A 27,501-nucleotide genomic window follows, 5' to 3' on the forward strand; every position below is an offset into this window, starting at 1 on the left:
ACCACTTTCTTTCCTACATTCTCCATTTTCACCATATCTGGATAACTGAGCTAAATGCAAAATATACCCATTAATTCAATTTAAATTTAAAATTGTGTTAATGATTTACAACATAAAGCCCCTGTGCACCATTTCTCCTCTTGATTTTGTCTTTGCACTGACAAAATTAATCTCTCTATTCACCAAACCTCACTGAAACCCCTGAACGCACCCACAAGTTGTTCGGAAAATGTGTTTTACGCGCAGCACTTGAAGGCGGCACTGGGGCACGAGTCAATCCGCGGCGGTCACCTGACCCACACCCGGAGTCACGTGACTGATATTCCATCCTCGCCATTTTGCAATGTGGGAGAGAGAGAGGCCACTTTTTTATGGCTCACGAATAAAACAAAGTAGTTTTATGTGCTGAGGACAAAGAGCGCCGAGCTTTTCTGTGTCAGTGAGTATATTTCCACTAAACTGCAGTCACGCGTGTCTCCGTCACTCATTAACGGAAACCATCATTAAAACGCCCTTGTGAATTGAAGTGAGTGGCTGCCTGTGCTAGCACTGTGTGAGACTCGTGTGTGTGTGTGTGTGTCTGAACAGCACACAGCAAGCTGGGGAGCTAACAGCGAAGCTAACAGTGTGTGTCCTGCTTCCTTTTGCTCCAATTTCGTTGTTTTTCTTCGCATGAAAGTCTGTTTTAGTGTCGCAGCAACCCCCGGTGTGTTAGCTAACATTAGCCGGTAAATTGAACAAAGTAGTGCTTCAGTGTTTCAGTATGAGTTGGTGAGGTGGGGTGTTCAGCTTCATTCTACAGAGGAATGAAAGTGGATGAAATATTTTTAGATCCTGACATAACAGGTGCTCATCCGGGACTGGTTGAAGCACATGAGGCGGCTACAGAGAGACAGCACTGACCGCGCTGTGTGCGGTGTGTTACAGGAGGCCTGACTTTTATGTCTCCAGGTGACAAACTTAAAGTTATGTGATCATGCGTTGTTTATTTACATTATTTATGTGAGATATTTCCACAAGAAGCCCATTATTGTTCAGTGAATTATCTATTAATTCAGTGTTCATAATGGCATAATAATTATTACATGTGGTTACCCCTCTCCAAATGTGAATCCTACTGTTTTGATGACGTTATACAGAAGCAGAAGTAGGAGAAAGAGGAAGGATAATTGCGGTCAGAAAGCGAGACGGAAGAAAGTGCTGGATGTATGACTTCAACCATATGAGCTGTGACCATTTCCCTCAAAGCTTAGTTTGTAAACAGATGCACATGGTGCGAGTGCAGCTAGCAGTGACAGGGCTTATCATGTATGAGTTCAACTATCACACTTATCTTGGTGGTCAGTGTCTCTACTTCCCCTCACTAGACCCTTGGTAAATAACATTGATAAATAACAAAGTACAGACATGGTCAAATACACGTTTTCTTTAACAGATGTAAATAGTTCTGCTCTCTCTAGAAAACCCATATAAAAATGTAACTGATAAAACCAGACTGTGTGTAGATTAAAATTAGTTGCAAACATTATTTAATAATGACAATGAACACATACGTGTCCTGTGTTGTGGTGACCAGATCAACATACTGTGTGATGAGTTGTGAAATACTTTGAGACCACAAAAATCCTTGAATCACAAAGTAGATACAAATATATCTTGATGCACAATATTGATAGTCCTGAACTTATTATTCAGTTAACAAGTGGACACAAAAGTAAAAAGTATTTTGATAATAATAACTGTGACAGACATGTATCAAGCATCCCAGCTTCTTAAATACCAAGACTGGCTGCATTTCTGTTTTTATATCAATATTTTATTTGAACAACAATCCGAGTTTTGGATTAGACAGATGAACTCTGGCAAACTATGATGTTATTTTTTTTTTACTCTCCTCCAGTATTTTAAAGAATGAATGAATAATGGTTAACAACAATGATAATCCAGAGCAACAGTGGTGAAATAAGATAATAATCCTCTCAGAAAATAAATAAAATAATAAGCTTTAGCCATTATCTTACTAATGTTTAGGGCAGCTGGGATATAGAGGCCACTCTTTTCTATTAGAACATGTATCTGATGGAAAAATGAATTCAAATTGTTTGTGTACGAGTCACATTCACATGATAGTGTGAATGCTGTGTCACAGGTACCCTGACGTCGATAAAATTCTGGAGGAACACTTAGATATTTTAAAATACCTGTATCCATATTAGATTTAAGGGATCATTTTTGTTGAAATGTAGTGTACCATACAGCACCAACCAGATGACACACTTATTTCTTTGTTCTCTGCTGTTTGCCAGGTCATGGAGGAGATCAGCAATGTCGCTGTACTCATCACAAACTCCTCAGCTGCCTCCTCGTCCTCCTGTACTCCATCAGTGCCGCAGTCCCTCTCTCAAACCCAAACCCAGCAGGACGTAAAGACGGACACCTCCCAGGGTTTTCAGCAGAAACAAGCTCCTGATTCTCTCCTTCAGGTAATTGAGAAGCTCAGCAAAATCGTGGATAAGCGGCCCCAGCGCCGCTGCAACTTGGCGGGACAGAGAAGAGCATTCCAACAGTCCTCCTCTGCACGGGGAGGAGGAGGTGAGGAGGGGGCGAGGGGGAACATAGGAGGCTCTCCCAGTAAGAAAGTGAAGCGGGACTTTAAGGAGGAGGAGGAGGACGACGACGACATTGTGGAGGTGAGAATAGATGGCAGTCCAGTTGATGGTGCTGTTTCTCCACCTGTGTCAGGTGACAGCAACAACAACATCCCTTCCACAGTAACTGAGGAAGCTGGCAACCCCAACAGCAACAGTCTGAAGCGGACAGTAACATGCTATCAGTGCAGCCTGTGTCCTTTCCTCTCCCAAACACTGCCCTTGCTGAAAGAGCACCTGAAGCAACACAATGAGCAGCTCAGTGACCTCATCCTCATGTGCTCTGAGTGCTGCTTTACCTCCAGAGACCAGAGGCAGCTGGAGGAACATGTCAGGCTGCACTTCGACAACGGAGGCAACCTGAAGAGGAATTCCACCTCGCTGGACACCTATAGTAAGGTGAAGGAGGATGGAGACTGCACCGAGAGCGGTGGCACTGTAGGAACCGAGGTCAGCAAAAGCTCAGTCGACAGCTCAAAGGTGCTACCACAGAAGAAGAAGTGGTATAGCCATGAGGAGTATGGATTGTACCGCTGCCTGATCTGCAGCTACGTGTGCAGCCAGCAGCGAATGCTTAAGACCCATGCCTGGAAGCACGCTGGCCTGGTCGACTGCTCTTACCCCATCTTCGAGGATGAAGACGGAACACCCACGATGAGAGACGCCCAGGCTGCAGCTAACACTGCCGCAACCAGAGAGGAAATAGTTGTTCTTTCCCCTGTTCTTCAAGATAAAAGCCTGCAAAAGCTCCCCACTGCCTTCAACCTCCAGCTCTGTGTGCCACTAGCTGTTGACGATAAACAGGAAGTGTTAAATCATCCGGTTTCTAATCTCAGTGAAAGTCCAAAAACAGCCGGGGAAGAGGAGGAAAGTGTGTACCCTATCAAAGAGGAGCCTATGGTGGAGGTGCATGTGATGACAGAGGCAGAGACCGAGGTTGAGATAGATAGTCATCATGATAGTACCTCTATCACCGACAGTTTGCTGTCATCAGCCCAGAAAATCATCAACAGCAGTCCCAACAGCGTCGGCCACATCAACGTGATTGTAGAGCGCCTTCCTTCAGCCGAGGACTCAGTCATGGCCGCTAACCCACTGCTGCTTAGTCCAGATGAGGACACGGACAAGAGCTTACTGGATGCGGAGGAGGAAGAGCGGGACCACATGTTGGCTGCAAAGGATGAGGTTGTCCTCGGCTGCAGTGCAGGTGCTGCTGACAGCCAGCCAGCAGGAGCTGATCTGAAGTCTTCTGCTGCTAAAAGTAGCAACCCTCCGAGGGATGAAAACATTCCCCCGACTGGTCGCAAGAGGACGCATTCTGAGTCTCTCCGCCTGCACTCACTGGCTGCCGAGGCCCTGGTAACCATGCCTATGAGGACCCCTGAACTCCCCACCTCCAGCACCAAGGTGAACCTCAAGACCATAGCAACCCAGGCACCGAGCCCGAACATGGGCCAGAGACTGGTAGAAGTGACAACAGCTGGACAGAAGGCTTCTGAGGTGGAGACAACAGCAGCTCTGTTGGACTTGGAGCTTCATAGTGAGGGCAGAGAGGAAGAGCTGGGGTCCCTGGGCCTTGGTGAGGGAGATGAGGAGGGCCCCGCCACTAAAGCTGGCATCAGTCTGTCACTGCTCACCGTCATTGAAAGACTTAGGGAGCGCTCGGATCAGAACATCTCTGATGAGGACATCTTAAAAGAGCTTCAGGACAACGCACAGTTCCACAATGGAGCCATGACCAGTGTGGTCGCAGGGAACGGAGCCGGGAGCTACATGTGTACAATCCCAGGAATGGATGGGTTGGTTACCTCCCCTGATGGCGGTCTGGTGGACTACATCCCTGGCAGCGACAGGCCGTACCGATGTCGCCTGTGTCGCTACAGCAGTGGCAATAAGGGCTACATCAAGCAGCACCTACGGGTGCACAGGCAGAGGCAGCCATATCAGTGTCCCATCTGTGAGCACATCGCCTTGGACAGTAAGGACCTGGAGAGCCATATGATCCACCATTGCAAGACCAGGATGTACCAGTGCAAGCAGTGCTCAGACACCTTCCACTATAAGGTGAGTCAGCGTTCATAGAGCAGTGTTGCAATCCAGCTGTTTCACATGTAATCCAGTAACTAGACTGTTTAAGTTTTGTGTTATAATACTATGAAATTTGCTGGTCTGAACTGGCCTCACAGGTTTCATCATGGTACAGTGGGCAGAAGTGGAGGCCACGCTTAGTCACACACTGTATTTCCCAGTAAATATAACTCTGGCAGTGCCCCTCTTTGTTTCCCCCAAGCTCACTTTGTACCACTGGGTGACAGTTTCTCCCTCACCAGCAACTAGACCCATGCAGTTCTAATTTTCATTTTGTTCATGTCCTCATTATTTTGATGAAAACACATTTTACAGAAACCCTGACTCAAATATGAACTAGAAGAGTAAAGTAAGGGAGTATATGCACCATATATACCATGAGACAGTATTAACTTTTCAACTGTTTCTTTCCTTTTAACGTGTTTCGTTGTATTATGATTGTTGTTGGCTATGTTGTAAATCAGTTAGCAGGATTGTTTTAATGGAAATATAATATATATCAATATAATAGATTAGATCGATTTTTTTAGGTATTTGATTAGCCATCAGTGTTTTTTTAAATCCAGTTTCCGAATGGATTGTCTAGAAAATTAAGTAATTTATTTTGTCACAATACACATTGATATCACAATACAAAGTGACATACAGTCCAGACTGTCAGTATTTTGACAGTTGCACATACACAGCTGTTTGTCAGGCACCATGCTTCAGCACATTCAATTTGAAACAATAAAAAAAAAAAAAAAATGATACTATATATCCATGGTCGCTTTAGCCGTATCTTTAAGATCCCTGACCTGCTGAATGATGAAATGTTATCCAGTGGGTTTTGATGCATTAGGCTGAGTCTGAGCAAACAGAAAGCTCCTGTAGACCTCTGCATTCATCCTGTTGTTTAACAGCCATAACAGAACTACCACCATGTTTTGACAGATGAGGTGGTGGCTTTGGGTCATGAACTGTTTTTCCCCCTTCTCCATCATTTTTTATAGAGGGAGATTTTTGTTTCACTGGCCCGTAAGACTTTGTTGTAGAAGTATTTTTTTTTTCTTTTTGTATGTTTTTCCAAACTGTAACCTGGCCTCAGTTTTAAGTCTTACCAGGGTTTTGTGTTTTGTGGTGAGGTTGGGTTCATCAAGTCTTCTCTTGATTGTTGAGAAGGAAACGTGTACACCTACATCCTGCAGAACATACTTGACTTACTGTGCAGTCATAAAGAGGTGTTTTAGTTTTGTTTTGTTTTTTCCACCACGCAAATCCACCAGCTCGTTTGTCTGTTTTTTTTACGAAGTATCCAATTGTTGATTTTGCCAAACCAACTACATTTTCTCTTTTATTTGTCTTTTTCATATTATTTTTTCTTCTTGACTCCTCATATTGACAGACTCCACCTCAGTCATAAGGGCAACTCTCACCTCTCAATTATCTCAGTCTTTTGTGAGCTCTTTTATACATGAACTAATATTGAAACAACGCACAGCTGCCTAAGAAACGTTCAGCAGCCAAGTGTCCAGTTAATGCTGAACTGCTGCAATTTGGCCACGTAATAAGTGATAATGTACATAGAAATACTCAAATTAAAGCTAAGACCAGTATCTATTGTTTTATATCTCACTATGTATCTCGCATGAAGAAAAAAGTGTACACATTACAAACTGTACAGACACTTGCAGTCTGGATGGTATTAGTGCTGAAGTGATTAGTCAATGAGTTGATTAGTTGATGGACAGAGAAATAATTGAAAAACTGCTCTGATAAGCTGTTATTTGTTTGCTATTTTCAAAGTAAAATGCCAAACATTCTCTGGTTCCAGCCTCTCAAACGTGAAGAAGATTTGGTGCTTTTTTATTTATTTTATTTATTTTATTATCATATGACAGTGAACTGAATATAGACTGAAGAAGCTGTTTGAATATATTAACTTTGCGGGGTGACCCAATAGCTGAGTGGTGAGGGCGCGTACCATGTGAGCGCAGTCTCTTAGCAGGCGAATCGTTGGTTCGACTCCCAACCTGCCCGACTCTTTCCTGCATGTCATTCGCCTTCTTTGCCCCTTTCCTGTCACTCTCTACTGTCCTATCCAATAAAGGCAAAAAGCCCAAAACAAAAAAGCTTTGCCTCTGGGAAATAATTATACATGTTTTTAACTGTTTCTGACATTTTCTGGAGAACAATTAATGAGAACATACTTAGCAGGTTGTTGAATGTTGATGTCGTTTCAGCCCTATAACACAGGAGGTGACAGGTTCTGGTTGGATGACATTGTAGATTATGTCCCAAATATCTGTGCAAAACGCATATACACAGTATATTGTGATTCTTTCTTTGCATCAGTTTTTCTGTCTCAGCCGTTCCAAACATTGAAGAGGATGGTTTAAACCCTATAGAGGCCTTTAATTAGCTGGATGAATTACCTTTGTGAAGTGATGGACCTTGTCGGTAAGAGATGAAAGTTGGAAGAGCCTGGTGCCGTTCAGCAGGGAGAGTTTGCTTTGGTTTGATGATACAGGCAGAGGAGTGAAATATTGATTCCACTGATATCATGGGAATCCAGAGCTGATCTCAAGTTCATCATCCTATTCAGCAGATTTGGGAGTTGGCTAAAAGAGTTTGTAATTGTGAGGGGTGAAGACTGGCCCACTGCTGTGACATCTGCTCCAGAGGTGGCCTTTGAGTGGAAGTCTCATTGTGTGTGTGTATTTTCTTTACTTAGAGTCAGTTAAGAACTCATGAAAGGGAGCACCACAGCCTCAGCAGTGACACAGGAGGCCTCACAGCCGTCACTGAAACCGTGGCAACAGCGGAGGAAGGCGAGCGGGTAACAGATGAAGGTAAGGCATGGTTTTATGGCCATGTTATGTATGTTAATTGGAGATTTAAATGACCAGCTGACACTCTCCTCCCTCTGTGTCACAGTTCTTTTACCATCATGTTGTCATTTGATTTTTGTCAGTGTTGTTTTCAGAAGTTGTAAATCTGTTTCTTTTGTCCTCAGTTACAGAATGTGGAGCACAGAAGATGTACAAGTGTGATGTGTGCGACTACACCAGCTCTACATATGTTGGGGTGAGGAACCACCGGCGGATTCATAACTCTGACAAGCCTTATCGGTGAGTTGTTAAGAAAACTTGTAGACAGGCACAACTGCTGTCACTTGAATGCAAACACTCACACCAGTCACCAACCAATCCAGACATACTAAGTGTCCCCACGTGCACAGTTTCTCGCAGTATATAGGAGCCATGAGCAGCTGGTGTAGGGTTCTGGTTCATTAGCTTTTTTAATTCGTTTTAATAAAAAAGTCAAACAAAGGCGTAGTGGATAAATTTCCACAGGGTTGTGTTGTTCCAAATCAAACATTGCCGTTGTGCACTCACCGGAAATGACAGTCACAACATGTGACCACGATATTGTCACCTGCCTGTCGGCTGCTCTGCTCACTTGACTTGAAAATGAATGTTTTACTGTGTGTGCCACCATTGTCACTGTGACATGGAAATGAGCAACAGCAAGCGTGAGTATGGAAGTATGAGAATGGAGCCAACTACCAGAAATCAAATCAAATCACACTTGTTTATAATCAGATTCCGGTTGGATGCAGGAGAATTAAACTGTGTGAGTTACTGAATAACTATGTACAAGTACATGAACATAAATAATTAATCAAGTGCACATGCTTCATAAATTATTGAGTAAATTTGTGAACACTGTCCATGCAGTTGTTTTAATCATCAAAGGTGTTTTACCAACACCTGTTTGTTTGACTGCAGTGTCTCCTTTTCACCCAGTAGGAAACAGATATAAAACATGAGACATTGTTCTGATTATCAAAAGTGTTTCAGTGATAAAATGTATCTCCATAGTAATCATCATAAAAAAATAATTTTGAGAGACATTTTACAGATACTGTTAATTCATATTTCTTTCATTTTTGGCTCCATGCACTGTAGACTTAATACATTTTACTTATTGTGGTGAGGTAATGTTTTTATTACAGCGTTTATAGTCACAGTTAAATCTGGCGTGACAGCAATTTCATTGCAGTTTGACACTGATTTTTTTTTTTCTTACAACAAACAAAAGGTTGAGTTCAGAGTTTAAAATCTGCTCCAGTTACTTTACATAGAACATTTAGCTTTGATGGCAGCACATTAGTGAAGTTGACACCAATCCCTGTATTTTTGGAAACTGATTTAATCTCTTTTCTGCTGCATATTGGATATCAACTTTTTGTTAATAATTTTGCACACAATATCTTGTCTTAACAGAGATTGATTAAATATATAATGTAGTAATATATATATATATATATATATATATTATTATTATATATGTATTATATAATTTCCTGCATATTAAAATAATTTTATAAATTCTTCTTAAAATTAAAAATTTTATACCATTTATGTGCTTTTGTTATGTTTTGTGTAGTAATGATAATAGTCACTAAGTATTATGTTTAGTTTTCACTTCCTCTTCCAGACAGAGGGAGCTAACCAGATACTATAATTGTCTGTCAATGAGCATAGCTCTTTATTCTGGCTCCCGTTCTCTCATCTGAAATATGTTCATTTTAGAAAGGTCCATTAGATGGCAGTAGAAGCTGAGTAAAGCTCAGACCAGCACAGTGATGTCACTGTGGAGGCACAATCACTGTGTCTCTCTCCCACACTCTGTTTTAGCACTTGGCCTTTGTGTTAACACGTAGCTGCCGGGAGGTGTGAACACGTATGTGTGTTCGTGTCAGTTTTTTTTTAACAGTGTCACTGTCGTCTTTGCTCTAAGGTCAAATGTGCATATTAAAATACACATGCGCGTTACAGGACTTCCTTCTGCTCTGGAAAAGGTCAGGTGGCGTTTAATTGCTGCTTCTAACCAGAGTGATGAAGCATCCTCTTAGCCAATGGGATGAGAGCAGAAATAAACTAAGGACATATAAAATGATCCAATATAAATATTCAAACTTCAGCATCAGAGAACATGGCTTTAGATCCCTGAATAATGCAAGTCTCATGCCTGAAAGGCCCGGTGACATGTACTGAAGCTGAACCTGTAAACGCTGTCTCTATTGTGTCTTCTTGTTCTCTCGTCCTTATTACACTCACCAAGCACGGGAACACATGTGCCCCTGCTTATTCTGGCAATTATTCAATCAGCCAATCATGCAGCAGCAGATGACCAGGTCAGGTTCAAGGTTCTTGTTAGCCAATACCAGAAACCTGAGGCTGTAGTGGATCACTTTTGGGGTGTGGTAGAACAGGAGACAGCTTGAATGAGCGGCTGATGAATCTGCAGAAATGTGTTATAATCATGTCAACACGGAGCAGAACCTCAAAGCAAAGTTTCCAACATTTTGTGCAATCCAGAGCAAAGAGAGGAACCACCCAGGATTAGTGTGGTGTTCCTAATAAAGTGCTCGCTGTGTGTATGCTTTAAATATAATGTTGACATGTAAAGATCCACTTGATTCTGTGATTCTGTTAAACTTGATGTTGGAGTCTATTTACAACAAACAAACAGATCTGAATGGAAGTCTATCAGAACTACAGTGTGATCCGTAGTTGTTAGGACTGTAGCACATTCTCTGTGCTATGGTCTGTTGTCTTGTCTTGTTGTCTATTGTGTTCTCTTGGCTTTTTCCTCCAGCACATTGGATTTGAAATGGAACAAAGACTTTAAGGTTAAAGTGCTGACTTTTAGCTTTATGTGCAGTCCAGAAGGATAATGACAGGGCTGCACTTCTGCTTGTTCTACACCCAGCCTGAATGTAAACACTCTCAAATTAAAGCTGAAATTCAGCACTTTACCCTCATAATCATCGTTTCATTGCTGATCTGCTGTGTTGGACCACAGAACAAACGTGGCAAAAAAACGTGCCGGTGTCCAAGAACTTAAAGACTGAACTGTATTCAGAAAGAAAAAATGTGCTGCAATGCTCAAATTTCAAGGGATATGATCTGTCCCTCTGCACTGTGTCTGCAGGCATGATCACATTACTGTGAGCAGATTAGCTGATGCGTGCCAGTGCATATCATCATCATCATCATCATCATCATCATCATCATCATCATCATCATCATCATCTGTGAGAAGAAAGAGGCGGTACACAGTCCCCTGCTGAGACATTCATAAAGTGGTTTATTAGTTACAGTATATGATCAGTAGAGTTGGTATTTCATGGTAAAACTAATTGTTATCTCTGATTTATGTAGCAAAGGATCAGAAGGCAAACAACAGACTGGACTAATGCTAGTATTTAGACATTCATTCCTCAGCATTGTAACTGGCAAAGAGTGCAGAGGTGCCAGTCATGACAATGTTACAGGGACTGTGTCTCCATTGGTATTCAATCCTTTCCACCGTTGCACTCAAATAACAAAAGATTTCCACTTAAAGTGCTCATTGGACAGGACTGTGCTGTGTCGCTGTGCTTTTCTTGGAGTTTGATGCACAAACTCTGGTCATAAACCTTTTCTCACAAGACCAAGTTACCAGTTGTATTTATTTACAGTGGAAGAAATTAGTTTGGATGTAAAAAGAGAGGATCACAATTGCATTGATTAGATGCCTGACACACTTATAAAGCTTATAATGTCTGTATTTTTTGTCAAGTTAAAGTTGAATCCTGAAGAGTTCAGTCCTGGTTGATGAGTTGACACCTGTAGTGACTGGTGGTTAACCGGTGGTCAGGTCACAGAGGTCTGGGGGCATAGAAACAAACTCTTGTGGTTTTGATAAAGAAGTCCGGCAGTAATTGGTCTTTTTCCATCCTTCTGTGAGCAGCCGTGATCTGATGCTGCACACGGCGTGAGTCTGTGAACAGCAGGGCACAGTGAAAGGAGTTTGTTACCTTGCTGAGAAGTTGCAGGCGTGCAGCCCGTCGCCTGCAGCTCTTCATCTAACAGCTCACTGTGGCTGCTCCTTCTTGTTACTCCCTGCAATATGTCAAACTGATCTGCTGTCAAAAAATGCCCAAAATGACCCTTGTTTAGTAGATATGTCTTTGATGAACAGTAGCATTAAGTGCTAAGCTCAGTGACAAAAACGTTGCGTTTCCTGTGACTACTTCATAATAAAAGTCAACTGGTGTTTTGCGATTAAATGCTTTTAATGTGAAGCTGCAGCAGCAGGAAATGTAATACTGCAAATATAAAAATATTATAGTTTCATCAGTGGGTCAGTTGCCATTGTGTTACCTCATTTGGCAACAGACTTAACAGACATTTATTTAAATGAAACTTGAAATACCATTATTTCTCATAATGTGTCTTGTGTTGTAGTGCTAGTGATCAGTGAAATCTTTTCAGTCGGTGTGAGCTGACCAACGAGCTGCCAGACAGTGTGTCCTCATTTTTAAAAGCTAGTTGTCGTCCCAAATTTTAACGTCACTAACATTCAGCTTTCAACACTGGGACCTAGAGGTTTCTGGATGGTTGAGATCTGTAAAGTTTCCTTCATTCAGTAGATCAGTACACAGTTTAACTAACTATATATTTTTAATTTGATTGATTGTGTACTGTACTTGAAGAGAATATGTAATTTTTAAAGAGGACACTGATAATTTTATAGACCATTATGATGGTATATATGATGTTAGCAGTGGAATTGTTCTTATGTTTTGTATTATTCATATCGTGATGTGTTATCCTCAGGAAAAAACAATGTGTAATTTTAAAGCAGTGGTTCGACTTTTGCTAAGTTAGATGAATATATGGATCGATCACTTTTATTTACAATAAATATGAAGCTACAGGCAGTTAACTTACCTTACCGTAAAGCCAGCAAACTGGGAAACCAACCTCACAAAAACTGCTCCTGTACTGCAATCTACTTCTCCTCTGCACAAGAGTATGGACACGTTATTCAACACAGTAACAGCCAAATACACCGCTTCCATATCATGTTTGTATCGTATCAGTCTTGTTGTTGTTGTTGTTGTTGTTGTTGTAGTAGACGCAACAAAACATTCATCAGATGGGGCCTAATGCATTAGAATAAAATCTATAAAATGTAATAATACCAAAACATATTTCTGTTTTATATTTGCAAAATTAATGTGTATTTATATTAAGTTAGATAAAATTCATATAAACAATCACGTTTTTTCTTCCAGAAATTCTTCTCATCCTTGGTCGGTCAGATCTGTCTTTTTAATATTCTAGCCCCAGTAAACCTCACGTTATAAAGTGCAGTTCTTTGTTTTGTGTGTTATTTTATTTTAATGCTGTGCAAATGGCCATGTGCTGAGTGTAGCCTGTGTTTACAGACCTCGTATTTGCCTCTAAGCAACTGAGAAGCCAGTTTCATCTTCCAACCGCAACAAAGTGCAGCAAAGTAGAAAACATTAGGATTTATTCTCATTCTTAAATCAGCGGTTTCCTCTCTGTATTGTTGTAAATCCCTCATCTCCCTCTAGGCTACAAGTGTAAAGAAGCTTCATGATGGCCTCAAAAGGCAGCTTGTTAAAATAGCTCCTGCTCCATCTCCATGTCCTCACGTCTCTCGTCTCTCCTCTTTCCATCTGCCAGGTGTTGTAGCTGTGATTTTGCCACCACCAACATGAACAGTCTGAAGAGCCACATGAGGAGGCACCCTCAGGAGCACCAAGCTGTGCAGCTGCTGGAGCAGTACAGGTGAGAAACATCAAACCCCCTGCTGGGGTTATCTGAGTCCGTGTGGGTCTGACTCAGGAAAAAGTTTGTGAACCCTTTGAAATCACCTGGTTTTCTGCCTTGATCCATCATCAAATGTGATCTGATCTACATACAGGTCACAAGTACAGACAAACACAATGTGCTTAAGCTAATAACACACAAGCAATTTTATTTTAGTCTTTATTGAAAACCATTAAACATCCACAGTGGACAAAGTAAGTGAACCCTAACTGGTCAAACCTCAAACAAGCTCTTCCAGTCGCTGCTGATCAGACCTGCTCAACTTTCAGACATATTCTTTAGATGTCTGGTGTGAGCAGCTCTCTTCAGGTCATTCCACATCATCTCTGCTGGGTTAAGGTCTGGGCTCTGACTGGGACACTACAGAAGGTGGATTTTCTGGGTCTGAAGTCTTCCTGTTGTAGATTTACTTTGATGTTTAGGGACATTATCCTGCTGCATCATCCAGCTTCTACTGAGCCCCAGCAGGTGGAGCCTCCCTGACATTATCCTGGAAGATATTATTTCTCAACCAGACCAGTATCCCCCGAGGGGGTGTTCAGAGGATGTTAAGATGTTCTTTGTATTTGAAGGGCAGCAGCTTGACACCAGCTCCATGCACCATGATCTGAGTATGGCTGACTCATGAACAGAGATGTTAGTCAGCTCCAGTCAGTGGCAGTTCTAGCTTGTATGGTTCAACAAGAATAAAAAGGAAATAAAATAAAACAGAGAATTACTCAAATCCTTTGTCCCACAAATAGATAAACACTAAAGAGAACCTGATTCTTACTATTGCACACTTCAAACAAGACACCCACATTTCAAATTGCACAGCTGCCGTCTAAAGCCTGACCTTTCTTGCTTTGATCATTGTATGAAATCTGCACTATTGAATGGTTAATACTGATACTGTACAGAGATTAACCTGCTCCCCGGCCCCAGTGTGGAGACCTGTGGCCAAACTACCCCCGGCCCCCTCTACATCTCCCACCACCTCTGAGAGTGAGAGAGGAGAAGATTACAACAAACTAGAAAGAGAAGATATGGTATCATGAGATGCCTGTATCACCCATATCTAAATCCACCATTGGCTCCAATGATTCCTTTAAGCCTGCAGTTACTCAGGGGTTCATTTTTACCTCACTGATCATTCTGCATTTTAACGGGCCGCTCTCTTCTATGGAGAGTAGCCACTGAGCTGAATCATTTCATTTATAGACAGTTTGTCTAGCTGTGGATTAATGAATATCTTTGAGATGACTCTGTGAACAACAATCCCTGATCGTAAGTCTTCTGAGAGCTCATTGCATGGTTCACATAAGCAGATGTTTCATGTGGATAAGAAAAAACTCAAAATGTTTACTTGGTTTTTTTTTTTAATAAGTCAAGTCAGCTCTAACTCTCACCCCCAGCATGGTTTCATTGGTTGGACTCCAGGTTTGCTAACTCCTGACTCCAATTAGCTTATGTTGATGCCATTAGCCTGGGGGTTCACACACTTTCTCCAACACACACTGTGAATGTTTGAAAGATGTTTTCAATATGAACAACGATGATTTGTGTGTTAATAGTTAAAATGGATTGAGTTTGTTCATACCTGTAACTCATGTGAAGATCCGATCATATTTTATAGATAAATTCAGATCATTCCAGAGTTCACTCACTTTTTCTTGTGTATATGTATATGTATGTATATGTGGCCTCATTTGAGTTGCTCTCATGGTCCCAGCAGGCTGGAGACTTGAGAAATGAGCTTCTGATTGCAGGGTTAGTGGTTGGTGGGTGGAGAAAGTGAATGGGGAGAGAATAGTCCGTCCTTCATGAAATGTTAAATATCCTCAGCCCTGAGCAGGGCTCTGATTGCTGATTGCCTCTTCACTCAATACCTGTGCTGCGTGTCACGGCCATCAGTACCTGCGATGCTGGAACAGATGTTTCCATACAGTACAAATTCTCCGTCTGCTGAAGGGACTCACTGCACGTTTGTGAAGGTTGGGGCAGGGACTTGTTCTGTATTAGACTGATAGACAGAATGGGGCACTGCAGCATTGTGAGTCAGGCAGTTTTATAAAACAACAGAAGGGAGGACAATACATCCTGACTTTTAATTCACTTTCACACCTACAGTCCATTTAATTTGATCCAGACCAAGAAAAAACTTGATGCATTGTCACCTTTTAGTTGAGGTTTGGTCTGTGTTGACCCTGGCTTTTTACAAATGGACTACCCACGTGAAGAGAATTGTATTCAGGCTGCACCTTACTGAAAGTAATATAATAAATGATCTTGTTCGGTTTCACAGAGGAATAACCTATGAGCTTTATTAGCCCAGACTGCAGTTGTCATGAATAATGCTGAGAAGGTAGAAACAGGATGAAGAGGCATTTTGTACTGTTCTATTAAGAGGTGGCTGAGACGCCACAGTTCACTCACTGTTTAATGAAATACACACAGTATGACACAAGTGTATCACAGAGCTGTTGAGACTCTTTATACTTTCTGATCCCTGCACTCACATAAAACACACATACTGCATATACAGACTGCTGCCCTGATAGTTCACAAGCAGCACATGGATTTATAGGTAGTTAAGCTAACATCACATATCAATTATCAAACAGTCCTGTGGTTGATCTTCTTTAATTTCATCTGGGATCATCTGGGAGTATGGTAGCCAGTCTCACATCAGCCCGAAGGAACTAAACTCAAAACTCACTATGTTAGCATGAACAAGCTAGCATTAGCCTTTGTGAACATTGTGTGTGGAGCATTGCTGCAACAGATGCCAGCTGCTGCAAACACTAGCAGGACATGAACGTGTTAACGACTTGTTGTGTCGTCAACATAGAAGAATTACATCTTAAGTACCTATTACATCTACGATACCTTTGGTGGTGTAGAAAAACGAGTACCGACACAATTTTGGCGCCGACTTGGTCACATATGCCTGCTGTTGATTTTTCTTTCACCCTTTTTTACAGTAACATGAGCTGTTTTGTAATTAACCTGTTCTCCCAAGACCTTGTCCAGTCAGCTGTCATGGGAAACGTGTGCTTGTTCTTAAACCTAAACGATATTTGCTACTTCAAGCATTTGGCTAGTTGATAAAGAATTGACCCATAATTCTTTTAATTTTGACAAATGGCTTCAGCAGCGGGCTGTAAATCCTATTTCTGCCCTGCTCTCTTTGTCTCTGTCTCTCAGGCTTAGTATCCCCTGTGGAGTGTTGAGTCAGGATGATTCCTCTTGATAGAAAGTAGAGGAAGGATTAGTAAAACCTCAGTACGCATATTAAATCAACTTTGCCTTTATCTTCTCTCACTCTGTTGCTCATCGCCCCTTCTTTTTTATTCCTCTTATTTTTCCCACCTCTCTTCCAGGTGCTCTCTGTGCGGATACGTGTGCAGTCATCCTCCATCTCTCAAATCCCATATGTGGAAGCACGCTGGAGACCAGAACTACAACTACGAGCAAGTTAACAAAGCCATTAATGAGGCCATCTCCCAGAGCAGCCGGTAAACACATGAACTCAAGTACAGTGGAACCTGCACTTTGACTATCTGTCAGGTTTCCTCTCTGTATTTGTAAATATCTGCTGTATATCCACTGGCAGCGTGGTCTCGTTCATTCTGATTTCAATAGCTTTATACAATAAAAAAAAAATAAAAAAGCTATGTGAAGATCGACCTTTTAAATTAAGCAATGTGAAGGAAACAAGGTGCAAGATATAAACCAGCCTATAGCTGTAAAAATGTTTCCAGAAAATAAACACATTAGTAAGTTCTAGCTCTGATATCCAAGGGTATTTTAAAGAGAGAAAAACTTTGAATAGTATGTGACCTTGTGAGCATAACAACAAGGTAGATGTCATGGATGTGGTTAGTTGATTTTGATGTCACTGGTTTATTTCTTATTCTCCTAGAAATGGAGCTTTCTACATTTATTGCACTGATGCACTGAGGTTTATGTAAATGTGCAGATGTCTATAGCCCCTTTTCCACAGGTCAAAAAACCCACTAAGACCCACTAACATCAGGGTTTGGAAGCAATGGAAAAGGGTGCAATCGGCATTCACACCCAGGTCAAATGACCCTACAGTAAATGCGAGTATTTATTGGCTTCAGCTCCTGTCAGCATTGATGTAAACACAACACCTGGGTCAACATGCTAATTTTCGCCCCTTTTCCTGCTTTTATAGCGCACAGACACTGTAAACACACCTGTCACCTGCCCAGCATGGTACCGTTACAGCAGAAACACCATATCTACACTGCACTTGGGGATGAAAGAGTGAGCTGCAGCCCCAAAATAAGTTTTAAAAACACATCATCACCAATCAAAGCGTCGCACAGAGAGGCTCCAACACTTTTACAGGAGCACCAGCTCGGTGATGAGACGTGACAGATCCGTTTTACCAGTTTGCACGGTGGCGTTTAAAAGAACCTGCTTATACTTGCTAATTTCAAAAAAAAAAAAAAAGGCTACAAGTTTCTCTCTATTAACTGTATTTTCTGTCTGTTAACTCTGAAGCTAATTTAATGCTTGTGATAAAACATTAGCTGCCAATGACAGAAATGTGACACTCAGCTAATTGAAAAGATTGAACTTCTACATGTGACCAATCCTCACCTTTCAGCTCATGATTCGAAAGATGTAGTGTGGCACCAATTTTTCCCAGCTGCCCCGCAAGTACACAGTGCATCACAAGGGGCAGCGAGTAATTTTATTCACCACGCCACAAATGATAAAAAGATAAAAAATATTACTTGGGCAATTAGAAATTTTTCCCAGTGGCTCAACACTGCAACCGTCATTTAATCTTGCTCCCTCTCTGGTTGTATTCTTCCTTTATTTCCTGCAGAGCTCCTCAGAAGTTGTCCGCAGTGCTGGAGTCGGTGGCAGAGCGCCCTGCAGTCGCTCAACCCTCAAAGGACAGAGTGAAGGGCCCCGTGGAGCCAATGCCAACACCCAAAATGACAACAACAGCAGCTGACCTGGCTTCAGACAGCTCAGCAGGTCTTCCTGCACCCACCACAGACCCTTCACAGTGGCCCGGCGAATCCCCAAGCCCCCAGAGGAAGGACCCTGCACAGCTCCACCCTCAGTCCCAGAACCAGCCACGCTCATGTCAGGCCCCCTACCCGGGCCCCAGCATGGAATACTGTGTGCTCTTGTTCTGTTGCTGCATCTGTGGGTTTGAGTCGACCAGTAAAGAGCGTCTGATGGAGCACATGAAGGAGCACGAGGGAGACATCATCAGCATCATCCTCAACAAGGAGCAGCAGCAGCAGCAGCAGCAGCAGCAGCAGCCAGAAGTACAACCCAGCCTCCAGACAGCAGAGTGAGACCTGCCCTCCCCTCCCTCTCTTTATCTTAACACTGACCCTGTGCTCTTACAGCGATCTGCTGCCCACAGAAGTATTTCATTGTGTTTCTTTACCTCAAGGTGGTTGTGGTGGAAGTCAAGGTGTAACCATTTCACATCTGCTGTACCATAGTAGTTAACTCTCTTGTCATTTGTCAGGATGGTCTGTGGTTAGGTTGGCCGTGGGGTCAGAGGGTTACAACTGTAAGGCTGCGAGAACTACTGTCCGATGCAGACGCCTTGAACAGGTGTCAAGAAAAATGATGAAATGATTTCCTGAGTGGCATATCCTTCGACAGGAATGTAAAAAAAACAAAACATAAAACAAGGTTAATAAATAAGCTGTTTAATATTTGTATCAAATAATTTGACATTAGAGACACAAAGTGTGTCTGTAGGGAAGCGACGTTGAATTCAAGGGACAAGCCCGAGCTCGAAACCAAGTTAGATTTTTCACTCTACAGGGACAAGTTCATACCTCACAAAACCACACAATCCCTCAGTAGAAATGGAAAAGAAAAGATTCACACATTTTCCAGTCTAATTCATATATTGACTATAAGGCAGCTCTGTTATTGCTACTGTAATATTTAACGTATTTAATTCAACACCGTTGAGGCTCTAGCCTTGTTTAGGAGGTACATGTGCAAACTCACCAATGCCTAAAGGCATGTATCACAGCTTGAATATGGTTTAATATTTATCAGGTTTTTATGCATGTTAGTTTCCGTTATGCCAGTTTAGAGAGGCAAATGTTTATTGTTATTTCTTATGTTCTGTTTGTATGAGTGACAGTAACTTTTACTTGTTGGATTGTTTCTAAAGTAGCGTCTTTAGAGGAGGAGGTGATAGTTCTCAGAGGAGGTGAGGAAGTCGATTACAGCAAAGCAGAAATTGGTCTTTGATGACGTCCTCTGGAGACAGAGGTCTTTGGTTTGGGCTGACAAAAGGAATGATTAAAAGGGAAAGTTAGCGTAGGTAGGGCTGCTGTTTTAATTGTTCGGTGCCTGGATGTTTGAGAGCAGGAACATGTTGTATGGAATCACACACACCTGTTTTCACTTGTGATTGTGGTGCTAGGCACACTTTGATAGCTGTCATTGAAGGTATATAAGGTTTGTTTTTGTTTTTTTATAGCCCATGCAATTTATGTTGTATATAATAACATTTTTATAATAATTATTACTCTTCTTTTTTGTCAGCATTTTTAAAATACAGATTTTCTAGTGTCAAACACAACTTGAAATGACTGCTGTCCCAGCTGAAATACATGCCTGGAAGAGGAGGACGTGGATGTGAAATAAAAGTTTGGAAGGTGACATGTTTTTGAGGTTTCTTGGCGTAGTCTGGGAATGTAATATGTACTGAACAAAATAATATAAATGCCACACTTTTGTTTTTACTCCCATTCTTCATGAGTTGTTGTTTCATGAGCACATTTTAGAGTGGCCTTCTGTGTGTAGGAAAAATCTTAGATCTTGTATTTCAACTCGTGAAATATTGAGTTAAGTGTTGCGTTTATGTTTTTCTTGAGTATAATTACTGCAGCGCTCAGTGGAAACTTCGATCAGTGGAGGCTTCATGTTTACTGATTCTGATTTTTCATACAGAATGAAATGACTTTTTCTGAAGCTCGTTGCCCAGAAGCATTTTACGACAACCAAAATATGTCTCGCACTTTAATGTGAAATCACGTTAAACTGACTATGCCATTCTTTCAGGACGCAAATGAGGAAAATGGCCGATGCTTTCATGTTGTTAACCACAGAGCCTTACAGGAGAATGTTTGTATTTCTGCTACACTCACTCAAGAAAACCCATCAAGATCACATCAAAAAATCTAAAGAAAATGTAATAAGATTGAAGATAAGGTTTATTCTTTAAAACCCAACACTCAGGTCCCAGCCCATCAGATGTCACTAAGTCATGTTAATTCATCAGTATGCTGTTCCTCCCTTACAACCACAGAGACTGAGGAAATTAAGATAAAATGGAATATCCATAATTCATGCCCACCAACCCCTATCCCACCCCGCCTTACATAACAACTTGAAATTGTGTGTGTGTGTGTGTGTGCGTGTGCGTGCGTGGTGGATAAAACAAAATTAAATCTCTATCTCAAAGACCTGCTACCTGGCCTGCAATTCTCATTATCATAGCAGATAATTATTGTCTGGCTTTTAATTTACAATTCTACGGGGCAGAATTAAGGAGGACAGTGATTTTTTTGAATTTAAAAAAAAAAAGTGGGGCTGCAATGTACCTGCCGTCGGATTAACACAGCATGCATTTAAATGAGCTGTGGGAATTAAAGAGTGGACAGGCACACAGATGCACACAGACACACACCCCCCCTCTCTTTTCACTTATATGGGATCTTCCATTAATCTGACTGCTCATAATCCTTCAGTTCCGCAAATGAATAAATGATCGCTGCTTTAAGGGATAAATCTGGTTTAACCTGGATTTTGGTTTCATACCTGTGGCGATCATGTCTGGGGAGCAGTAACACTGTACTCCCCAGGTTCTTTCTGAGCAGGACTTCCACTTTTTCACTCACAGTGTTTGGCTGTGTGTCGCCTGCATCAGTAGTGTGACATACTAACATTACTGTAAAGCAGTGTTACCTTTACAGTGTCAAATCGAAAAGGTTTTACTTCTCAGATGATTTGGTGTCATGATTATCCGTCTCACTAGTTTTCTCCGTGTCGTCAGCATAGAAAACAATAAGAGCCTCGCTTTCAAGCAGTTACACAAACCTCATTGGAAGTGAAACCAAAGGCGAACAGTGAAACTGTGAAACACCCATCAGACTCTACAGCCCAGCCCCCTGGTTCAGCTGACCCTCTGTACTTACCATAGTTGCGAGCACAGTTTTCTTTTGCATTAAGAGATTATCAACAGTATTTTGGGTGCACTCCTCGTTGGTTTTACGTTTGGTACAAATAAAGTGGTTTTGATAATCTGACTCAGCTGTTAGTTTGATTATAACCTGTTGTACATTGTTGTGGTGATGCCCCCATGATCTTAGCAATTAAATGAGGCTGGCAGTATATTTTCATCATTGTCAACAAATCTCTTAAAAGTTGGTCAGCACAGTGTTTTCATAATCAATAGAAATGATCACTAAAGCGACAAAAAATAACACAACTTGTGATAAATGCACAAAGCTTTATGACTGTACAATATGTGTTAATTGGGAGTAATATGATAATTCATACTGTGCAAATGATGCATTCTAGTTAATGATTTACAGAAAACCAGGCACTGCGGTGTCGGCCTTTTAGACTGAGTCCAGAGAAGCTCATGACAACAGTTCGAGTAGTTACCACAGTGATAAACGCATGTGGGTCAAGTGGGATTTTGCGGGCAGGGTGGTGTCCCATTCACAGTCACAAATTGCAAAAAAGTGTCAACCCAGCTGCAGACACTTCAAGCATGAACGCAAGTGTGTGGTTACCTCTTTTTTTTTTTTTCTTTTTACAGACCATCCCTCTTCACTATAGCTACATTTCCCTCAGTCAGTTTTAAGTTAAATGAATAAATCTGTGCCATATGTGGTGATTTAAAATCAATAACCTGTGACAGTCACAGGAAGAACTGTCTTTCGTTGTAGTCTATTGTGCCTTTATTTGTGTTGAAGCTAGAAGTTTGACGTCTCTGCCAAAACTTAAGTCAGATATCAAAATGTTCTTATTGTAAGGGTAAGTCAGTGATATTGAAGTGGGAGCAAAAATCTTGATCACCTCAGTAGATTTTCCGTGGAGACAAATCCACATTTTCTTTTTTATATAGCAGTTTGTTTGGAGCGAGAAACAACAACAAACCATGTATGTGAAACTGCCCTTTCATATATTACCACCAGCTCTTTTAGCTAGTAATGAGCTCAAACACTTGGTAGTGTGTTTTTAAGTATGTACATATGTAGATGAAGACTACACAACCTAAAACTGACTTTTTTTTTTTTTTTAAGATTTATTATATTTTGTAATAATAAAAAAAAAAAAAAAAAAACAATGGAGGCAAAAAAACTACTTTTACATTGAATTTTAGGTATGTTCTTATTTACTCACAGTCTGTTTGAAGGAACTGACGGTTTTAAGATAAGCGCAGCAAAATGAGCCGAGTGCATTCAAGCCAAAGGAGGTGGAAACGAAGAAGTGTCTGTCTTGATCAGTGTATTTTCACTCATTCAGTTTTGTGTTGGGAGTTTCAACATGGACCTGTCTCAGACAGCAGTGTGAGGTTTGCTTCATGTTTATTTATTTTTAGGACATCGTAGGCTGTATTATGTCACTACTTTGCCGTTGTATTTTTGGTAATAAAAGCTGAGTAATAAATGACTTTGTCTTTGTCTCGTGTTTGAGTTTTGGAGCTGGAGTGGAAATGTAATATTTTTAATTAACATAAATTAACACATTTTAAACATTTTTAGATTAAGAATCAGAAACAACTTTGTCGGTAATTGGACACATGCAAATGTTAAAATGTAAATTAAAATTTGGGCAGGGACTGTGAGTCGAAGTTGAGTTCCTGAAAGACATTAGTGGCAGTTCAAGTGTGTGAACTGAAAGAAAGTGTCAGTTAAAGTGTTGGCTGCCTGCAGATAAACTATAAAGAATAACAAAGGAAATCAGTCAGTTGATGTGTTAGCACTTAATGCAGCTGAAACAGCACTGAAAAAAACTTGTGTTTTGTTAGTGTACAGGACTTTTTAGCACTTAAAATTAGAATAAGTGAAGTCCAAAGCATGAAGCTTTCAGCGACTCTTTCCTCAGCTATGGGGCTGACCATCATTCTGTACTTGATGTTCCCTAGAAACTTGGTGAACACATTCTACAATGACACAAGTTCTACGTTCTACGCAGACACACAAACATCACTTGTTCTACTTTGAGATCAGTATCTTAAACATGGATGGATTACTGCACAAGCCCACCGGGCACAGGCAGAGGGGTCAGGGCCCTCTACATGTCTGTGCCCAGTGGGCTACTGTTTTAAAATCCATGCATGCCCTATTTCCTTTTATGCAAGCACAACTTGTTCTTCACCTGCTACAGCCTACCCTTGGAGGGGGATCATTTGTGTTAGAGTACATACAGAACAATAGGTAGATACACAGTGTGTGTTTTTATCAACCCTTACGAGCTGCGGAGGGTTTGGGTTGAATGGTAATGTGTGATAACTCAAACTGCTTCTGCACCACCAGGCTGCACCATTTCACTGGAACACATTTTAAAGTAGTGTTAGGGTTGGGGGACCAGAAACCACCTCATTACACTGTTATGCAAGTTTGTGTGCAAGGTTAACGTTTCATTCAATCTTTTGGATACAGAGGGAAAAGAATCCAAATGCAGTTGAAGCAGAGCTTTTATCAGCCTTCTTGAAAAATGGTTAGAAATCAGTTCAGGTATACATGCCCTACTTCATTCAGGCAAAAACAAATCTTTATATTCCAGCAGTTTTTTTTAAATTATTTTTTTATGAAATCCAGTAACTCAAGGTCCGGCAGTGCACCGATAAGCCAAGCTAGTTCCTCCCATGACTTCACACACATGCACATTTTGAAAGAGAAGAATGTCTGTTTCTGTAATCCCTTTCCCTTTTACATGAAACCCTGCCTGCACAAGCAGGAAAAAAAAATCATCCCCGTCTATTCAAGGATCAAGTTTGCCACCTAAACCTTTTAAGGGCCCACCATGAAAGTGGAGATCAAGGCCAAATATGAAATAAGGCAAAGAAAGAAACAAGGGTGAGGACAGGGCAAGAAGCTGGAGATACTCCAGAATTAATTCAAGGGTCTCTTGCAGCTGGTTTGCTTTTCAGCTTGTTTAATGGTTAATTCCCAGATTTTTGTTGCTCTTTGAATCTTGTTTTGTGTTACAGTGAGTGAAAAAGGAAGAGGATTCTTGATCCCATGCCGGCTAAAGGGAGTCAGATTGGGCACCCTGGGAGAGAGGGGGGATATCTTTAATGGGCCACCTTCCTGCAGTCTCACTCCCTGCTTTGGATGACAAGACTTAGAGAAATAAAAGGAGGGTGGGGGGGGGGCGGGGAGGGGGGGGGGGGGGGGGGGGGGGGGCAGATTTAGACTCGGTGTATGTGTGCACGCAAGGAAATGATTCAAGAGCTAAAGGGGCCGGAGTCAGAGAGTACGGCCATTAAACAATCTGTTTTCTTCTCCAATAATCCTTCTTTACCACAAGAGCCCAGCCAATTTATTTTCATAAATCTCTTTGATAATCTCCAGGTCTTTCATGTCGGGCACACGTACTCCGTCCTTTCCATCCGAACGCCCTGGGCGCTCTCCCACTTGACCTGTTTGGTGTCTCGAGGGCACTTGTCAAGACAGTGCAGTTTGTGAATGTTTTTGATTGACTGAATTGATTTGTTTGTGTTGTGGTTTGGGTTGTGTTTTTAATGGTTGCGTACATGTATGAGAGAAAAGGAACATTTAAAGGATAATTCACAGACCACAGTGTGAACAGTTTCCTCAGGGGAAAACTGTCAGTAAATTAGTCTCAGTCGCCCTCAGTTACCAGGAACACAGTTTCCACAAAAACACCACGCTGTTAAATTTTCAGATGGGATTTTTCATTGCTGTGGCTGATTAAATTCACCTCCATTGTATAGAGGTGAAGGTAGGAATCTCACTGATGGTTATCTCAACCTGGAACACATGAAAGAAAAGCTTTCTGACAGATACACTAGATACCACTAGAGGAAACACTTTTTTTCATAACCCTTTCAAATAATGACTGAGTTTCCTACCATAGCAGAAAGTATCAGCACACTATCCACGCAGCATGTTTTCCACACTCCGCAATCTGGCATTAGTGACAATTTCCTCCTTTTATGATGCTGTAATTTGTACCACATATACGCTTCTCAGCATCAAAATAAAATATAATTTGCTTCACTTAAACAGAAACACTACTATTGTCACTTTGCATTACATATTGACTCAGTCCTGTTGACTCCTGCGGATCGCTTTTGTTGCTGGATAACGATGCATTTTTACGTTAGCTGATGAAATCTTTTCACAGTAGAGCTGTGACAACACCTGCCAACACGTGTGCTCTGAACACTTGTTGTGGAAATTTCTCTCACCTGAAATTAATGTTGAACATTATAACAGGACTGCTGGTCCTAACAGTGTTGTTATACTTCACTTAATTTAAATTGCATTACCTGCTGTGCTTGGTCAATAGCAATAAGTCAATAATGTATGTTTGCAAATGCTGTTAAGAGCACAGTCATTCTGTTCAGACACATCTAAGCAGCAGTTAGAAAGGCCTACTATTTTCCCCACAGAGAAACAAAGTAATTCAAAAGGAACCGTACTCCTGTAAAAAAAAAAAAAAAAGATTCTATAGGTCTTTTGTGCAGCAGGTTATTATAGGCAAACCCATTACGCTTTGTTGTCAAGAGATATCTAGTGGCCACAATTATGACAGTCCATATTGGCAGGAGGTTGTGGTGGAAGGATGGGTCAACAAAACACAGGAATATGACACAGGAGAGTGGGGTTCGATTCCCATCTTGAGGTAGCAGTTCGTTTCTGGCCATGTCCACTCAACAAAATTAGCCACATTGTTATAATTGTAACCATGACAACAAATATGTTCAGGAACTACTTATTTTAACCCAAATCACAAAAATCATCTTTTCCTAAACCTAACCAATCTATGACCAAAAAAGACCTGTATAGTTGTTGAAGTTGGAGGAGTTGTTGTTTCTTAAACACCAAACTTGTCTTTTACAAAGACTGAGCACTGGGTGAAGAGCAGGAGCAGAAATATCATATCGCTGCAGTAGCTAATAATAATTTAACCAAAGTCAATCACCCGGCCGTGTAGATCCAGTTTCACTGCGGATTTTTCCTAATTTGATGTGTCGGCGGCTGTATCCACCGCCTGCCTCAGGATGATGTGTGACTGGAGTGAAACTGATGAGTGAGTGTCCAGTGACACAGTGAAATTCACACATTAACTGGACTGCATGTTAAAGGAATAGTTTGGGATATAAACTCATCCACTTTCTTGCTGAAGGTTTCATGAAAAGACATGAAATAACCCACTTTCAAACCACAATGAGTTGATTTTACACAGTTTTTAAATGGACTGAATAAATAAGTTTACATTTACATTTACGTTTATTTTGGTTTACATATTATTATGTTGTTCAGACTGCTTCTCATTGTAGTCCTATGTTCATCTGTTGTTGCTGTGTAGTTGAGACTGATGTCTTAGATTTGTGTTAAATTAGTTATCAATACTGTGAACTGTTCACTGATGAGGCAGCAGCTCAGGGACTGGATACAGATTTTGAAGTTATTTTCTTTCACACATTGAGTTCAACTCCACACGCAGGAAATGCTCGTTTAGAACAAAAGGTATAAGGCCGGTCGCCTCCTTTGGTTTTTATGTAAGTGTAGAGTTTCATATAAGTTTTATTTCCCACTTGTGTTCTAGAGTGGGTAGGAAGTACTCTTTTATTATACTTGTTTCATTTAGTTGGCTCCACCCACTTCCCTTTGTTTGCTTGCAACAGTTTTTTTGTTGTGCACTTTTTTACTGTGAAATCGAAGTTTGTTCTCTAATCAGTTGGAAAGACGCTGCCGTCATGTTGCTTCCCTTATCCCTAGTGTCTCCTTGTTCATAACAAACATGTCAGTTACTTAGCTTTGCAGGTGCTGGTAGGTGGGTTTTATTGCTTCCACAAAGCTATTTCTCCCTGTTTC

The 27,501-nt window shown here is 41.2% G+C and overlaps 1 protein-coding gene across 1 annotated transcript; it reads left to right on the forward strand.

Moving 5' to 3' along the window:
* The first annotated feature begins 291 nt into the window (after positions 1–291).
* Positions 292–23,112, forward strand: znf507 (zinc finger protein 507). The gene is made up of 8 exons (XM_071488864.1): positions 292–439; positions 2,307–4,712; positions 7,450–7,567; positions 7,732–7,846; positions 13,265–13,369; positions 16,774–16,908; positions 18,255–18,734; positions 19,961–23,112. Exons 2-8 carry the CDS (start codon positions 2,310–2,312, stop codon positions 19,983–19,985), a joined length of 3,381 nt encoding a protein of 1,126 aa, XP_071344965.1. The 5' UTR covers positions 292–439; positions 2,307–2,309; the 3' UTR covers positions 19,986–23,112.
* Positions 23,113–27,501: the final 4,389 nt, after the last annotated feature.

This window comes from Trachinotus anak, unplaced genomic scaffold (genome assembly GCF_046630095.1).
Source record: "Trachinotus anak isolate AG129_WGS33_773 ecotype Australia unplaced genomic scaffold, CSIRO_AGI_Tana_v1 ptg000011l, whole genome shotgun sequence".
Taxonomy (NCBI): Eukaryota; Metazoa; Chordata; class Actinopteri; order Carangiformes; family Carangidae; genus Trachinotus; species Trachinotus anak.

Excerpts from the sequence above, each read along its gene's own strand:
- znf507 (XM_071488864.1), top strand. The coding sequence starts at position 2,310 with ATGGAGGAGATCAGCAATGTCGCTGTACTCATCACAAACTCCTCAGCT. Across the intron at positions 4,713-7,449 it reads CAGACACCTTCCACTATAAG|AGTCAGTTAAGAACTCATGA; the intron begins GTGAGTCAGCGT and ends TTCTTTACTTAG. Across the intron at positions 13,370-16,773 it reads CAGCTGCTGGAGCAGTACAG|GTGCTCTCTGTGCGGATACG; the intron begins GTGAGAAACATC and ends CCTCTCTTCCAG.